We start from the raw sequence: 17,500 nt of genomic DNA, 5'->3' as shown, positions 1-17,500 counted from the left end.
AGAGGTGTCTCCTTTTGCTGCTAATGTGTCTCCTTCTGTCTCCTCCTCATCTGTCTCCTCAGAGGAGACACCATTCTCTTCTCTCTCCATTACCTATATAAATAAATAAATAAATAAATAAAATAAATAAATAAAATAAAATAAATAAATAAATAAATAAATAAAATAAATAGAATAAATAAATAAATAAATAAATAAAAAGACTTACCTCCTTGAGAGATTCTCCGCTGCTGCGGCCCTTTTTTACTTTTATTTGCTGCTGCTGCTGCTGCTGCTGCTGCTGCGAGCAAAGACGAGTAAATGCTGCCTTAGCTTTACTCTCCACAGAATCATACAAACGAGTCTGCAGCAGCAGCAGCAGCAACAGCAGCAGCAGATGTAGGCTGTATATGTATACCTCGTAGACATTATAAATAGTATAATATATATCCTAGGGTTTACAAGGGATAATTAGTGTTTATGAGGGTTTATTAGGGTTTATGAAGGTTAATTTGGGTTTATGAGGGTATATTAGGGTTTATAAGGGTTAATTAGGGTTTAGGGTTTAGGGTTTAGGGTTTAGGGTTTAGACCTGTTTTTTAAGCATAAGAGATTGCATATGATCTAATAAATGTTCTCTTCTTAATCCATAAAGAGATAAACGATTAACTGTCTCCTGAGGGTCTCCTCCATACGCTAAAGGAGACACTGTCTGCATACACACAAACCCTAAACCCTAAACCCTAAACCCTAGACGAATGCCTGTGAACAGACACCTCTTCCAAGAATACACAACCTTAAACTCGAAACTAAACAAACCCCAAAACCTAAACCCTAAACCCTAAACCCCAAAACCTAAACCCTAAACCCTAAACCCCAAACCCTAAACCCTAAACCCTAAACCCTAAACCCTTACCATATTATATAATGCATCTAAATAACCAGACATTTTAAGAGAAAGAATACTAGACCCTGATGAAGGAATCTTAAGAAGATGTAATAATAATTCAGAGAATAATCTCTTGTTCTTTGTTTGTGTACTGCATGCACAAATATATTTATTTATTTATTTTATTTATTTATTTATTTTATTAATCTATTTATTTTTATTTTGTTTATTTATTTTATTTATATTTATTTTATTGATTATATACATATATTTATTTTATATATATTTTATATATAACATAAACCCTAAACCCTAAACCCTAAACCCTAAACCCTAAACCCTAAACCCTAAACCCTAATTTGCTGACCTGTTTCTGCCAAGCCAAGAAGGGAAATTAGGCCGAGGAATAAAACCACCCATCTTATGAACCTATACATCAATAAAAAAAGGAGACAAAAAAAGGAGACAAAAAAGGAGACAGATAAAGGAGACAGACAAAAAGGAGACAAAAAGGAGACAAAAAATAAACATAAAAAGGAGACACATAAAGGAGAAGGGAAGGAGACAAAAAGAAGACACTTATATATAAAAAGGAGACACTTTTTACTAGACAGCAGCAGCAGCAGCAGCAGCAGCAGCAGCAAAAGAAACAACAAGCAGCAGCATCAGCATCAGCAACAGCAACAGCAGGAGCAGCAGCAAGAGATCAACAAAGACATCAGCAAATAATAAATATAAATAAATAAATAAATAAAATAAATAAATAAATAAATAAATAAATAAATAAATAAATAAATAAATAATTTACCTCCTTAGGTACATGTATACAAGTAAAGAAACCTATTACCGATAATAATGACCAATCCTGACTCTATAACAACACACAACAAGGAGACACAAGAAGGAGGAGGAGGAGACACATAAGGAGGAGGAGGAGACACATAAGGAGGAGGAGGAGACACAAGGAGGAGGAGGAGACACAAGAAGGAGGAGGAGACACATAAGGAGGAGGAGACACATAAGGAGGAGACAAGAGGAGGAGGAGACAAAAGGAGACACATAAGGAGGAGACACATAAGGAGGAGACACATAAGGAGGAGACAAGAGGAGGAGGAGACAAAAGGAGACACATAAGGAGGAGACACATAAGGAGGAGACAAAAGGAGACACATAAGGAGGAGACACATAAAGGAGACAGACACACAAGGAGGAGACACATAAAGGAGACACATAAAGGAGACACATAAAGGAGACACATAAAGGGGACACAAAAAGGAGACACAAAAAGGAGACACAAAAAGGAGACACAAAAAGGAGACACAAAAAGGAGACGCATAAAGGAGACACAAGGAGACACAAGGAGAAACAAGGAGACACATAAAGGAGAGACACAAGGAGACACATAAAGGAGACACAAGGAGACACAAGGAGGAGACACAAGGAGACACAAGGAGACACACAAGGAGACACATAAAGGAGACAGGCAATAAAAGGAGACACAAGGAGGCACAAGCACGCACAAGGCTAATTAGGGTTTATAATAATATATAACTATAATTAGGGTTTATAATAATAATTATAATTAGGGTTTATAATAATACACAATTAGGGTTTATAGAATTAGGGTTTAGAAAATTAGGGTTTACAGAATTAGGGTTTACAGAATTAGGGTTTAGGGTTTACAAAATTAGGGTTAACAATAAATAATGAGGGTTTATAGGATTAGGGTTTATAGGATTAGGGTTTATAGAATTAGGGTTTATAGAATTAGGGTTTATAGAACTAGGGTTTGGAGAATTAGGGTTTGGAGAATTAGGGTTTGGAGAATTAGGGTTTACCGTTCTGAGTACAGAATTAGCAATATCTGCCTTAGTAAGAGCAGCAGCAGCCCTGCAGCAACAATTAAGGGCATCTAATTCATTAGATGAGGGTTTAGGGTTTGTAAACCCTAATCCTACACCCCCATGCTGCTGCTGCTGCTGCTGTTGCTGCAGGCCATGAGCTATGCCCGTTAAATAATTCTCCTGTAAATATCACACAAACCCTAAACCCTAAACCCTAAACCCTAAACCCTAAACCCTAACTAAACCCTAGACCCTAAACATTAAACTGCAAATCCAGCCCCCTAAACCCTAAACTCTAGACCATCAACTGTTAACCCAAAACCTTCAGCTCCAAACCCTAACCCCTAATGCCTAAACCCTAAACCCTAAAACCCTAAACCCTAAACCCTACTTGTATAAGTAGAGGAATCATATCATAGTCAACAAAGAAAAGATCCATTTGTTCATTTATTTTTAATTTATTATTGCGGCTATCTAATAATAATTTACAACAATCAAATGGACCTAGCATTACCTGAATACATAAACCCTAAACCCTAAACCCTAAACCCTAAACCCTAAAAAATAAAAAATAAAAATATAACAAAATTTACATTTATAACACAAAATATACAGATACAATACATACAATATATATAAACCCTAAACCCTAGATATACAGCGCAAACCCTACAGATTGAAACCCTAAACCTCCCTATACACCGCAGAGCTGCGTATACACCCTAAATAAATAAATAATTACTTGTGTATCCTTAGCAGAAGAAGGGGCCCCTTGTTTTATTTGTTGATGATGATGGGCCTCCATGGCTAACAATTGTAATTGACCAACACATTGACGCATATCTCCTCCTGTATACATAAACCCTAAACCCTAAACCCTAAACCCTAAACCCTAGAAACCCTAGAAGCCCTAATCCGTATAAACCCTAAGCCCTAAGCCCTAGGGATAAAAAAACGATGTGTAAAGCTCATGTTCAATCCATTAAATGCCCACAACCCCAGGTGGTCCCTACAAAAGATACTATCAAACCCTTAACCCTAAACCCTAAACCCTAAACCCTAATTACCTGAAACTTCAGCAATTTGTGCGAGGGTTTCCTCAGAAACCGTCAAGTTCTCTGCTGCAGCAATTTGCTGCATGCGCCTAATTAGGGTTTTTACTGAGGGTTTTTCAAATCGTAGATCTAGACACCGAGTAGCCAATGTACGAACCTGCACAAACCCTAAACCCTAAACCCTAAACCCTAAACCCTAATTCTTGAACCCTAAACCCTAAATTTTTGGGAAAAAAACCTAATAGGATGAAATTTGAAGTAGGATGTGGATCTAATTAGGGTTTAGGGTTTAGGGTTTAGGGTTTAGTACCTTATTATTCATACGATCATTACATATACATATAATAGGGACACGAGTAGATTCAATTAATTTAATCATTGCTTGTGATCCTCCTCTGTCTCCTCCGCTTAGTCCATCAACTTCATCAAAAAGGAGACAGGGTAATTTTGCTTCTCTTGCTGCTGCTGATCCTGGTGCTGCTGCTGCTCCTCCTGCTGCTCCTGCTGCTGAGGGTTTGCTGCTCTTATCCAGACGGAAGAAATCTACTGTTACACCACCCTGTACTATTCCCTCCAACTCTGCAATATAATCAATACATAAATAAATTAGGGTTTAGGGTTTAGGGTTTAGGGTTTAGGGTTAGAAGAAGAAGAAGAAGCAGGAGACACAACAACATTCATAAAAGATATGCGTACACCGCAAGAGACACCAAATTGTTATGCATGCATGCATGCATCTGCATGCACCTGCATGCACCTGCATGCATGCGTACCTTGTATACTAGCCTTATTACGGCAATCAGAAGCATTGAACTCAATTAGCTGCATTTGCTGCAGTGCAGCAGCAACAGCAGCAGCAGTTGTCTTCCCTATACCTGGAGGACCACTAAGGAGACAACATTTAGCATTTAAATTTATTGTTGGCTGCAGCAGCAAATAAATAAATAAATAAATAAATAAATATAAATAAATATAAATAAATATATAATTAATGAATTAATTAAAGGGAATAAATAAAAAAAAGATAAAAAGAATAAACTAAAAAATGTATAAATAGAGGAAATATACTAAAATAAGGGTTTAGGGTTTAGGGTTTAGGGTTTAGAGCGTACAGGGAACATTCCTCCAGAGAAACCACCAGGGGTAAACCGGGGTTTAGGGTTTTCTTTTAATTTCCCTGAGGGTAAACCCTTGCATAATAATTAGGGTTTAGGGTTTAGGGTTTATTTTATCTATTATATTCTTATATAAATACATATTCCTAAACAACCCTCAAACCCTAAACCCTAAACCCTCAAACCCTAAACCCTAAACCCTCAAACCCTAAACCCTAAACCCTCAAACCCTAAACCCTCAAACCCCCAAACCCTAAACTGCCTGCATGAATCCCTACAAACACCAATTACCCCCATCCCTTATGGTGTGCATAGTATAGTATATTTTTGGTAAATTAGGGTTTAGGGTTTATTAGGGTTTAGGGTTTAGGATATATTAGGGTTTAGGGTATATTAGGGTTTAGGGTTTACCTTTAATACATACATCATGCCAATCCCTTAACCAATTAATTAATAAATTAAATTGTTGTTCGTTGCCAACAAACTCTGCTGGGGTTTGGGGTCTGTACTTCTCTACCCATAAGGAGGAACTTTTTCCTGCTGCTGCTGTTGCTGCTGTTGCTGCTCCTACTGCTGCTGCTGCTGGTGCTGCTGCTGTTGCTGCTGCGGCAGCGGCAGCAGCTATAGCTCGCGGTGCTCCCCAAGCAGCACCGCGTCCTGCTGCTCCCGCTGCTGCTGCAGCAGGAGCAGCAGCAGCAGAAGGAACAGCAGCAGGAATAGCAGCAGCAGCAGCAGCAGCAGGAGAATCTCCTAATAAGGATAAGAATTCTTCCTCATTAATAATCTTAATGCTGCTGCCTTTTTGCTGCTGCTGCTGCTGCGCTTTCTTGTATTTGCTGCCGCTCTCTACAGGCCTCCCGTCCTCTAATATAGATCCAATTACTAATAAATCCGTACGACCAGATACCTATATATATATATAAACCCTAAACCCTAAACCCTAAACCCTAAACCCTAAACCCTTAATTTATGGCACCTTAAACTCCAAACCCTAAACCCTGAAACAAAGTACTCAATCTGCGAGATCTAATGCAGACCTAAACCCTAAACCCTAACTGCAGCACCAGGTCACTGTTGAGAAGGAGTAAACCCTACATTAGGGTTTAGGGTTTAGGGTTTAGGGTTTAGACTTACAGCAGAAGTAACAGAGCCACCTGCAGCAAGAATTCTTTCTATTGCTTCTTCCCTCGTCATCTGCTGCAGCACACCTGTTAGTACTACCTTCTTCCCCGCCAACTTGCTGCTGCTGCTGCTGCTGCTGCTGCTGGTTGGGGGCTTCGCCTTGGCCTTCTTGGGGGACTTCTGTGCTGCTGCTGCTGCAGCAGCAGCAGCAGCAGCAGCAGGTTTGCTGCCATCAGCAGCAGAGGAATGCTTCCTCTTTTTGCTGTTGGAGGCAGGAGAGTCCTCAACGCATACTGCACACACAAACCCTAAACCCTAAACCCTAAACCCTAAACCCTAAAGGCGGCTCTAGAAGGCGTTCCTAGAGGACCCCAAACCCTAAACCCTAAACCCTAAAACCTAAACCCTCGCAGTACCTTCGTCCTTGTCAAGACTCATGGCAGTAGACTCTGGTTCCTCCGTTGCTGCTGCTGCTGCTTCTTTTGCTGCTGCTGCTGCTGCTCCCTTCTCCCCATCTACCTTAATCCTTCCTTCTTTATCATCACCTACAGCAGCAGCAGGTGCTGCTGCTGCTGCTGCTGTTGCTGCTGCTGCTGCTGCTGCAGGTTGCTTCTTGTGCTTAAAAAATTCTTTGCTGACAGCAGCAGCAAAGAAAGAATCAACATCAACCTCAACCCTCTCTGGCTTCGCCTTTTGCTGCTGCTGCTGCTGCTGCTGCTGCCTATCTGCTGCTGCTGCTGCAGCAGCAGCAGCAGCAGGTTTAAGGAATTTATCTAATGTTACCTTAGGTACTTTATTCTTTTTGTCTCTCTTGTGTGTCTCCTCATCACTGTCTGTCTCCCCTGGCTCTAATACAACACAACGGGTACCTGTCCCTTTTTGCTTCTGCTGCTGCTGCTGCTGCTGTTGCTGTTGTTGCTGCTTTTTTAGTTCTTTGCTGCTGCTGCTGCTGTTGTTGCTGCTGCTGCTGCTGCTGTCAGCAGCAGCAACATCCTTACAATCCTCGTCGCTGTCCGACAGCACCACCCGACGCAAACGGCCCGCCCTGCAGCAGCAGCAACACAGCAGCAGCAGCAGGTGTATCTGCAGCAGCAGCAGCAACAACAACAACAACAGCAGGAGCAGCAATAGGATCTGCAGCAGCAGCAGCAGTAGCAGCAATAGCAGCAGCAGCAGCAAGCTTACCTGAGGGGTTTAGAGACCTTAGGAGGACTTAGTGTCTTTCCTTCGCTGCTGCTGTCGCTGCTGCTGCTGCTGCTGGATTGATCGTCTGCTGCTTCGCTCTCCTCCTCGCTGCTGCTGCTGCTGCTGCTACTGCTACTGCTGCTGCTGAGTGCCTTCTTGCCTCTGCCCTTCTGCGGTCCTTTAGAGCCAGCATTTGCTGCCTTCTTTCCTGTTGCTGCTGCTGCTGCTGCTGTCTTCTTTTCCTTAGGGTTTGCTGCTGCTGCCTTAGGCTTCTTAGGCGCAGGTGCAGCAGCAGGTTTGCTGCTGCTTAATGCGCTGCCGACCTTACTCTTGTTGCTGCTGCTGCTGCTGCTGTTGCTGCTGCTCTTGTTGCTGGTGGGATCCTTTCCTTGACTGCTGACGCCGCCCTCGGGGGCAAAGAAGTTGCGGATGTCGGACATATCCACTCAGCTAGGGTTTAGGGTTTAGGGTTTAGGGTTTATTCCTTAACGACAAGGGTTTAGGGTTTAGGGTTTAGGGTTTAGCTGGCCTTGGATGGTGGCCACACACACCCCCAGAGCCCAGTAGACTGCTTCTGTCTTCTGTCGCCGCTAAACCCTAAACCCTAAACCCTTAAACCCTAAACCCTAATCCCTCGAGTGTGGCATGCAGCAGCAGCAGCAGCAGCAGCAGCAGCAGCAGCAGGTGTGTACTGCTGCTGTTTTTCTTCTTTTTTTATTAATAAAAAAGAATTAATTAATTAAATTTATTTTTATTCTTTTTATGTAAAAACTCAAAATAAACAAACAATAATACATGCAAAGACACCACAGTTGCTGCTGCTGCTGCTGCTGCTGCTGTTGCTGCTGCTGTTGCGGTCGGTGGTGGGGGGTTTAGGGCTTTCTTCTTTTTTAGGGTTTAGGGTTTAGCCCTCTTCTTAGTGTTTTATATTATTTATTTTATTTATTTATTTGTCTATTAAGGGTTTACACATAATAAACCCTAAATAAGGGTTTACTTGTATTGCTGCTGCTACTGTTGCTGCTGCTGCTGCTTCTGTTGCTGCTGTAGCTTGTTGTTACTTGCTGCTCTTAATGCTGTTGTTGTTTCTTGCTGCAGCTGCTGCTCGTTGCTCCTGTTGTTATTCGCTTCTCTTTGTTGTTGTTGCTGCTGCTGCTGTCTTCTTTTTTGCCGCTCCTTGTTTTTGCTGCTGTTGCTGCTGTTATTTTCTTTGCTGCTGCTGCTGCTGCTGCAATTGCTGCAATTGCTGCTGTTTAAGCTTTGCCTTCGCTCGCTGCGCCGATGTTGCAGCAGCAGCAGCAAAACGAGCAGCAGCAGCAGCAACAGAAGCAGATGCTGCCTTCTCCGTTGCTGCCCTCTTGGGGTTTCCTATGAAACCCTAAACCCTAAACCCTAAACCCTAATCTGTATCACTCCAAGTATAACAGCAAAGTAGCTAGCCCTTCGCAGCAAAACCCTAAACCCTAAACCCTTATTTAGGGTTTTAATGACTCGATTAGCTGCAGCAATTGTTACTAAGTAGTAGAAGACAGCAGCAAGGAGACAAGGAGCAGCAGCAGCAAATAAATAAAAAAGGAGGCAGCAGCAGCAAAGAAAGGTGACACTATCTGTCTCCTCTTATATACTCACTAATAAGGACTATTTATTTGCTGCAGCTAGCTAGTTAGCTATAAATAGTAACAGCTAGCTACCTGGCTAGCTGCTGCTAGCTGCAGCTAGCTGCAGCTAGCTGTGGCTACTTGTAGCTAGCTGCAGCTAACAGCAGCCAGCAGCAGCAGCAGCCAGCTGCAGCAGGCTGCTGCGTTGCTGCTGCTAGCTGCTGCTGCTATGCTAAGCCAAAGGAAAAGGATAAACAAACGCCAAGAAAGTTGCTGTCGATGGTGCTGCTGCAGCTGTTGCTGCAGCAGCTGTTGCTGCAGCAGCTGTTGCTGCTGTCCCTGCTGCTGCTGCTGCTGCTGTTGCTGCTGCAGCGCCAACCACCGCGGGGGCATCAAATTCTGCAGCACAGATAAGGCTGCTTGTGGGGAGTGCAGCACGAGTAGCAGCAGCAGCAGCAAAAAAAGAGCAAACAAAAGCAGCAGCTGCTGCTACTGCAGCAGCAGCAGCAGCAGCAGCAGCTGCTGCTGCTGCTGTTGTTGTTGTTACTAGGCAGCAAATAGTATTAAGAACTAGAGACAATCATCATCTTCATTAGGTATAGGCTGAGAGTTAACAATTCCTTCAGGGCTACTTTCGCTGCTGCTGCTGCTGCTGCTGCTGCTGCTGTTGCTGCTGTTGCTGCTGCTGCGGCTGTCAAGGGTGTTGTTTCTACAACTGCTGCTTGCTGCTCCTGCTACTGCGGCTGCTGCTGCAGGAGCAGCACCAAAGTCACGGGGTGTACGTACACGTGGACTCTTCATTGCTGATGTCCTCTGTGAACGCGACTTGCTGCGCATGCGGAAGCAAGCCACGAAGGGGTTGCTGCTGCTGCTGCTGCTGCTGTTGCTGCTGCTGCAGCCGTTGCCTGTGCTGACTACACAGCGAGGGGACTGCAGAGGCGAAGCAGCAGGAGTCTGGAAGGGAGTGTTCGAGTTGCTGGCAGCAGCAAAATCCACCGGTTGCTGCTGCTGCTGTTGTTGCTGCTGCTGCTGCTGCAGCTGCTGCAACTGTTGTTGGCCAATCTGCAGCTGCTGTTGCTGCCTTTGTAGTTGCTGCTCCTGCTGCTGCTGCTCAAGACTTCCATCCTGCATGCACATTATACCTTGCTCCTGTTGACGCTGCTGGTCTTGTTGCAGCTGCTGCTGCTGCTGCTGCTGTTGTTGTTGCAGCTGTTGTTGCAGCTGCAACTGCAACTGCTGCCGCTGCTCATGCTGCCGTTGCTGCTGCTGCTGCCGCTCATGCAGCCCCTCTGCCTGTTGCTGCTGCTGCTCTGTTGCTGGCATGCGCCCCAATTCGCTAAGCCGCAGTCTTGGGACAGCAACCGGGGGGTGTGCCTCGAACTGTTGCTGTTGCTGCTGCTGCTGTTGCTGCTGCTGCTCCTGCTGCTGCTGTTCTTGCTCCTGTTGCATTCGTTGCTGCTGAAGTTGATGCTGTTGCTGCTGCAGATGTTGTTCAAGTAACGGATTAGATATCTGCTGCAGTCCACTGTCTGCAGCAGCAGCAGCAGCAGCAGCACGCGATGCAGCTGCTGCTACTTCAGGAGCAGCCAGCAGCCGTTGGAAGCTGCTGCAGAGGCCTGCTGCTGCTGCTGAAGGTGCAGCAGCAGGTGCTGCTGCTGTTGCTGCAGCGGTGGGCTCTGCACTGTGTTGGGGTTCTGTTGGTTGCTGAGCTACTGCAGCACCCGCAGGAGGACCTGGAGAAGCAGGGGCATCTGCAGCAGCTGCTGCTGCTGCTGCGGCTGCTGATGCATGCAGAGCAGCAACAGCAGCAGGAGCATCAGAGGCCCCCGCAGTAGCAAACAGCTGCTGCTGCAGTCTTATCTCTGGTAGCTGCAACTCCCCTACAAGATCTACTGCTGCTGGCAGCACAAAATAGCGGAGTTTGCTGCTTCCTGGTGCAGCAGCAGCTGCTGCTGCTGCCGCTGCTGCAGCTGCGGCTGCTGCTGCTCTTGCTGCTGCTGGGCTTTCTGCAGATCCCTCCGCCCCAGTGCTATCTGCCGGTGCCTCTTGAGCTACTGGAGACGCACTCCTGCTGCTGCTGCTGTTTTGCTGCTGCTGCTGCTGCTGCTCCTGTTGGGTAGAAGCGAAGTAGGACTGCAGCAACTGCTGCTGTTGCTGCTGCGCTTTTGCTGCTATGGTCTGCATGTGCTGCAGCAGATTCTCTGCTGAAGTAATAGAAGGCAGCAGCGCAGCAAAGACAGCAGCAGTTTGCCGCGGTGGTGATTGGTTATCTGCTGCTGCTGCTGCTACCTCAACTCTTAGCTGCTGCTCCTCCCCCCAGCTGCTGCTGCTGCTGTTGCTGCTGCTGCTGGTGGTGGTGGTGGTAGTACAAAGCGCCTTTCTTTGCTTAGGCTGCTGCTGCTGCCTCTCCTTCTCCGCCGCTTCTTCCTCACGAATTAGTGCTGCTGCTGCTTCCTGTTGCTGCTGCAATTGCTGCACTGCAGCAGCAGCAACATCCAACAAGCCTTCTATCTCTCTTGCTTCTTGCTGCAGCACTTGCTGCTGCTCAAAGAAACCGCTCATTACCTCGCCAAGGAACTGCTGCTGCAGCACAAATAAACCCCCCAACACCTAGTACACATGTTGCTGCTGCTCGTGCTGCTCTTGTTGCAGCAGCAGCAGCAGCAGCAGGAGCTTCTGCTGCTGCTGTTGCAGTTGTTCATCTACAGCAGGAAAGGTGACGGCAAGTTGATCAACATTGTAGACAGTATTTACGTGCTATTAGCACTACCAGCAGCAACAGCAGCAGCATCAACAGCAGCAGCATCAACAGCAGCAGCAGCAGCAGCAACAGCAGCAGCAGCAGCAGCAGCAGCAGCAGTACAGTTTTTCTTTGTATGAGTGCTTGTGCGGAGTTTCGAATATCTTCGAGAAGACGAGAGGCTGTCACAAATACTGTACGACTCCGAGACTCCAGCAGCTGCAGCAGCAGCAGCAGCAGTAACAGTAACAGCAGCAGCAACAGTAGCACAAGCAGCACAAGCAAAGAAGCATGAGGAATAGTTGTTATAGAAGCAGCAGCAACAGCAGCAGCAACAGCAGCAGCAACAGCAGCAAGAGCAGCAGAGGAGATGTGTATGCACCTCAAGTTGTCTTGTTCTGCTGCTGCGATGATCTTCGAGTTGCTGCTGCGCCTCCTTAAGAGCTGCTGCTGCTGCTGCTGCTCTTCGCTGCAGCAGCGCAGCAGCCTCAGCGGAGTGTCTGTACACCGCGATCCTTGAATGAGAAAAGTGCGGCTCTCTCTCGCTAGCTAAGCAGCAGCCGCACACCAATGTGCTGCAAGGAACTGCAGCAGCAGCAACAGCAGCAGCAGCAACGGCAGCAGCAGCAGAATGAGGAAGGGAAGCAGCACCAGCAACAGGTTGCAGGCAACAGCAGCAGAGACAAAGGGAGCAACTGCAGGGGCAGCAACACCAAACAAAGCACCAGCAGCAGCAGCACCAACAGCAGCAACAGCAGCAGCAGCAACAGCAGCAGCAACGAACCGCATAGAGCGACGACTGGTTGCCATGGGTGGGCTTCGCACATCCTGCAGCAGCAGCAACAGCAGCAATAGCAGCAACAGCAGCAGAAGCAGCATAAGAAGCAGCAGCAGGAGCAGCAGCAAAAAGACGCTACGTCAATTGGAGCAGCACTACAACTGTGTTTATGCTTTGCTGCTGCTGCTGCTTCTGCTTCTGCTGCTGCTGCTGCTGCTGCTGCTGCTAGGCGACCCACACTTGATCACCATTTGCCCTCTCGTCTGTCCCTGGTGGCCTTCTCTTTAGTTCGCGCCTCCTCTGCTGCTCCTGCTGCTCCTGCTGCTGCTGCTGCTGCTCCCGCTGCTCCTGCTGCTGCTGCTCCAGACGGCGCTTGTTTTGCTGCTCCTCCTGAAAGGCCACAGCAGCAGAAGCAACAGCAGCAGCAGCAACAGCAGCAGCAGCAACAGCAGCAGACAGCATAATAGCAATGCAGCGAGGACATCCTTACACAAAGCTCTGTGCATGCACCAACAGCAACACCTGCTGCTGCTGCTGTTGCTGCTGTTGCTGCTGCTGCTGCTGCTGGTGGCTCACCTCCTCAGCAGACTGCAGCAGCGCAAGATTCTCTGCTGCAACACGGCTCCAGCAGCGGCAGCAAGGGCAGCGAACAGCAGCAGCAAGAAGCGAAGAAGAAAGGAGATTCCTTAATCTTTGCTGCTCTGCTGCTGCTACATTAACTGCTGCTGCTGCTGCTGCTGCTGCTGTTGTGGCGGTAAGAGCTGCTGATGCAGAACCCCAAGATAATAGGCCTGAGCTATGTGCTGCTGCTGCTGCTGCTGCTGCTGCTGCAGCGGGAAAGATGCTGCTACCGCCCTGATGCTGCTGCAGCAACTGCTGCTGCTGCTGCTGCTGTTGCTGCTGCTGCTGCAGCTCATTAAGTCGCTTCCTGCCTACAGCAACCTCCATCAGCAGCGGCAGCAAAGGAGGAGTTGCTGCTGCTTCTGCATCTACTAACCTGCAGATACAACTGCAGCACAAAGAATGACCTAAAAAAAAACACACACACACACAAACCCTAAACCCTAAACCCTAAACCCTAAACCCTAAACCCTAAATTCATGGGTGCATGAGGCATAACAATATCTAGACGTGAAGATCTAAACCCTAAACCCTAAACCCTAAACCCTCACCACACGACAACACTTTGGGTCGGAGTTCATCATCAAGGGAGAAACACTCGAAGCAAACAGGACATTCGTGCTTCTTGTTGCTGCTGCTGTTGCTGCTGCTGCTGCCTCTACGTGCGGATGGGTCTGCCATCCCTGCTGCAGCAGCAGCAGCAGCAAGCTGTCTACCTGCCATTGTTCGCCAAAGTTGCTACTGCTGCTGCTGCTGCTGCTGCATGCATGCGTAGCTGTTGCTGCTACTACAGCAGCAAACAGCTCCTGCTGCAGCAGCAACAGCAGCAGCAATGTTACTGTCGCAACTGCCGCTGCTGAAGCGGACGCACGCAACAGCAGCAGCAGCAGCAACAGCAGCAGCAGCAGCAACAGCAGCAACAGCAGCAACGGCTGCTGCTGCACTGCTGCGACTCCTCGGCTTCTTTAAACCTGAGGCCGAAGAAGTTAAGTTTTGTTTTAATTAAATAGGGTACAGTTGAGGGGCCCCCCAGGGGCCCCCTAGCTGTACCCTATTCGATCTGTTGCTGGTGGCGGGGGCCCCCAATGGTGTTTATGAGGGTTTAGGGGCCCCCTGAAGCTGCTTATACGTAAACCCTAAACCCTAAACCCTAATTTATCAATTGTTATTGATAAGAAAACCCTTAAAACCCTAGAGGAAGAGAAGGGGGGAAATGGTCAGCTCGCCACAAGACAATAACGAGCTAGCCTAAACCCTAAACCCTAAACCCTAAACCCTAAACCCTAGTAAACCCTAGTAAACCCTAAACCCTATTAAACATTAAACAATTAACTCTAAGAATTAAATAAACCAATTATAAATATAAAATTAGGGTTTAGGGTTTAGGCAACAATGCTTCTTCCTATAAACACGAATAAGGGTCTCGCGAGCTGCTGTCGGCGCCTTCAGCCAAGCCAAGCCCTAAACACTAAACCCTAGACCCTAGCCCTAAACCCTAAACCCTAAACCCTAAAGCCTATAGGGGAATACTAAACCCTAATATATAGCAGCAATACAGGGATCTTTGGATAAGATCATTGAGGGTTTAGGGTTGTTTAGGGTTTGGGCTAAATAAGCTAACCAGGGTCCCCTCCTTCTAAACCCTAAACACTAAACCCTCCAACCTAAACCCTAAACCCTTGAACCTAAACCCTAAACCCTCAATATCCGTTTCTCGTGTTATTATGGCGTCATGTTTCGGGTTCAACTGGATTAGATCCCCATACTTTTTACTCCTTCTTTTTCCTCTCCTTAGTCTCTAGGGTTTAGGGTTTAGGGTTTAGGGTTTAGGGTTTAGGGTTTGTTATATGTTGCAAGATAACGCCAATTAGCATTTAGGTAAAATAAGGAAAATGTTAATATTATTATTATTAATAATAATAAATAAATAATAATAAATAATAAATAATAATAAAGAAATAATAAAGAAATAATAAGTAGTTAATTAATTAATTAATTAATTAATTAATTAATTAATTAATTAATTAATTAATTGAAGGTAATAAAGAATGTCTATATAATGCTATATATAGATATAAAATAATTAATAAATAATAAATAAACTAATTAATTAATAAATAATTTAATTATTTATTTAGTTAGTTAATTAATCAACTAATTAATTAATTAACTAACTATTCAATTAATTATTAATTAATTAATTAATTAATTAATTAATTATAATTAATTACAAAGAAAGCCTAAAAACGACGGTAAAAAAAAACATTTCTTAAAATCTGGTCGTAGTTGCTGCTGCTGCAGCTCCTCCTGCTGCTGCTGCTGCTGCTGCTCATGCAGCAGCAGCAGCAGCAGCAACAAACCCTCTTCTAACAAACATTCAGGTGTATGTACACCTCAAATTAAATAACAAGCTGGGCAGGCAGCTGCTGCTCTTTGTCTTCTCCTCCCCTCTTCCCTTCCCTGCCCTCCTGCTGCCCTTCAGCTTGCTGCTGCTGCTGCTGCTGCTGCTGCTGCTGTTGCAGCTGCAGCAGCTGCTGCTGAGCCAGTGGAGGCATCCTGCAACAGCAGAGCAGCTGCAGCAGCAACGACATCCTACTGCTGCTGCTACAGCGGCAGCAGCACCAGCGGCATCCTGCTGCTGCTGCTGTTGCTGCTGCTGCTGCTGCTGCTGCAGTGAAGGGCTCCTAAGGAATTGAGCAGCAGAAGCAAGCGGCCCCCCGCTGCTCCAAAAAAAGCCTAAACCCTTGCTGCAGCAAAACCCTTAACCCTAGCTGCAGCAAGCCCTAAACCCTAGCTGCAGCAAACCCTAAACCAGCGGGATCTTCTTAGATAATGGTGGTTTGCTGCAGCGGGAAATAATTGATCTAAACCCTAAACCCTAAACCCTAAACCCTAAACCCTCCATTTTATGGCGGAGGAGAGGGATAATCTAAATCGGCATCAAATGTCCCCTTCCTGTCTCCTAAAGCTGATCCTCAGCATGCTGCTGCTGCTGCTGCTGCTGCTGCTGCTGCTGTTGCATGCTGTTGCTGCTGCTGCTGAACGCTGCGGCAGCAGCAGGATTCCCCATCCTGCTGCTGTTGCTGCAACAGCAGCAGACGCGGAGGTGTATGTCCACCAATACTAAGAACGGTCCTTTTGCTGCTGTAGTTGCTGCTCTTGCTGCAGCAGAAGCAGCATCAGCAGCTCCTGCTGCTGCTGCTGCTGCTGCTGCAGGAGACAGCAGCAGCTAAGGGAGAAAGAGACCCATGAACAGCAAGTGTCTCCTTCTGTCTCCTTATAGATAGGGGATCTAAATAAAGAAGCAAATAATAATAATTAAATAAATTAAATAATAAATAAATAAATAAATAAATAAATAAATTAATTAATTAATTAATAATTAAATAATTAAATAAAATAATAAATAAAATAAAAATCTAGCCAGCTAGTAATACAAACAAAGACACAAAAAGGAGGAGCAGCAGCAGCAGCAGCATTTAAATAAGACAACCATTTGCTGCTGCTGTTGCTGCTGTTGCTGTTGCAGCTCGTTCGTTGTCTGCTGCTGTCTTGGTGGAGTTCTTGTTGTTGCTGCTGCAGCAGCAGTTGCTGCTGTTGCTGTTGCTGCTGCTGCTGCAGATATATTTGTATATCCTGGCCTCATATAGGTATATCCTCTTCGTGCTGCTGCTGCTGCTGCTGCCTATAAGCAGCAGCAGCAGCAGATGATGATGATGATGATGTCTTTGCTGCTGCAGCAGGTTTAGTAGCACAAACTCTATAGCAGCAGATGCTGCTTTTGCTGCTGTTGCTGCTGGTACATTTTCCCTTTTTGCCTGTACTATTGCTGCTGCTGCTGCTGCTGCTGCTGCTGCAATCAAGCTTATCGACAACAGCAGGAGGAGCAGCAGGAGGAGGAGGAGCAGCAGGAGCAGGAGAAGGATTAGGAGGATAAGCAGCAAGAGCAGCATCAGCAGCAACAGCAGCAAGAAGGAAAGCAAGAATAGATAAGATAAGAAGAGAAGAAAGAATAAGAATAAAGAAAGATTTATGGTGTATAGACACCCTAAATAAAGGAGACACAATAAGAGAGGAGACACCACCTATAGACATACATATACCTATTAATTTACCATGATGGTGTCTTGCTGCTGTTAATTTATTTATATATAAATAAATTTGTGTAGACATAAGAGGAGAATAAAAAGAATAAATAATAACAATTATATTTGCTGCTGCTGCTGTAGGTAGCAGCAACTGCAGCAAGGAGACACTTATTAATATTGTACCTAATAAATTAACAAAAAGGAGACACTTTTTTATCCCTAATTTATCCGTAAATATACCCAATAAAGGAGGATATATAAATACAATACATAAAAGGAACTGCAGCAAATCAATTGCTTGCTGCTGCTGCTGCAGCAGCTGCAGCGAGCATTCAGCTATATATACACCCCGTACTAATTGTATACAAAAATAAGGAACAATAGGCAAAAAGGAGACACTAAATACATAATTATAAATAAATTTATATATTTCTTCTTTTATCTCTATTATTCTATCTATTTTTTTTTTTTTTTTTTTTTTTTTTT

At 45.5% G+C, this 17,500-nt stretch overlaps 4 protein-coding genes across 4 annotated transcripts in view; all 4 read right to left on the bottom strand.

Annotated features, from left to right (window-relative positions):
- EMWEY_00022690 (methyltransferase domain-containing protein, putative) overlaps positions 1 to 928 on the bottom strand; it is a gene marked incomplete at both ends in the record, with an annotated part of 4,374 nt that extends 3,446 nt beyond the window's left edge. Inside the window, 4 exons of the mRNA XM_013477918.1 lie at positions 1 to 93; positions 209 to 343; positions 572 to 691; positions 896 to 928. The exon at positions 1 to 93 is cut by the window's left edge and continues 103 nt beyond it. Coding sequence (XP_013333372.1) covers positions 1 to 93; positions 209 to 343; positions 572 to 691; positions 896 to 928 — 381 coding nt within the window. The remainder of the gene's footprint in view (positions 94 to 208; positions 344 to 571; positions 692 to 895) is intronic.
- Positions 929 to 2,702: 1,774 nt separating this feature from the next.
- EMWEY_00022680 (replication factor c subunit, putative) lies at positions 2,703 to 7,629 on the bottom strand (the record flags this gene model as incomplete). The annotated part of the gene is made up of 11 exons (XM_013477917.1): positions 2,703 to 2,732; positions 2,827 to 2,892; positions 3,104 to 3,226; positions 3,455 to 3,561; positions 3,780 to 3,924; positions 4,078 to 4,346; positions 4,541 to 4,642; positions 5,294 to 5,789; positions 6,017 to 6,297; positions 6,421 to 7,049; positions 7,190 to 7,629. 11 exons carry the CDS (start codon positions 7,627 to 7,629, stop codon positions 2,703 to 2,705), a joined length of 2,688 nt encoding a protein of 895 aa, XP_013333371.1.
- A 1,728-nt stretch (positions 7,630 to 9,357) lies between these two features.
- EMWEY_00022670 (hypothetical protein, conserved) lies at positions 9,358 to 11,349 on the bottom strand (the record flags this gene model as incomplete). Its single annotated transcript, XM_013477916.1, has 1 exon — positions 9,358 to 11,349. The coding sequence occupies one exon, from the start codon at positions 11,347 to 11,349 to the stop codon at positions 9,358 to 9,360; it is 1,992 nt and encodes a 663-aa protein (XP_013333370.1).
- A 1,181-nt stretch (positions 11,350 to 12,530) lies between these two features.
- EMWEY_00022660 (hypothetical protein, conserved) lies at positions 12,531 to 13,649 on the bottom strand (the record flags this gene model as incomplete). Its single annotated transcript, XM_013477915.1, has 3 exons — positions 12,531 to 12,695; positions 12,882 to 13,333; positions 13,478 to 13,649. 3 exons carry the CDS (start codon positions 13,647 to 13,649, stop codon positions 12,531 to 12,533), a joined length of 789 nt encoding a protein of 262 aa, XP_013333369.1.
- Positions 13,650 to 17,500: the final 3,851 nt, after the last annotated feature.

The sequence above is a fragment of the Eimeria maxima genome, genomic scaffold, assembly GCF_000499605.1.
Source record: "Eimeria maxima Weybridge genomic scaffold, Emw_scaff223, whole genome shotgun sequence".
NCBI lineage: Eukaryota > Apicomplexa > Conoidasida > Eucoccidiorida > Eimeriidae > Eimeria > Eimeria maxima.
The sequence above is the reverse complement of the archived record's forward strand: the minus strand, read 5'-3'. Positions and strand labels throughout refer to the sequence as shown.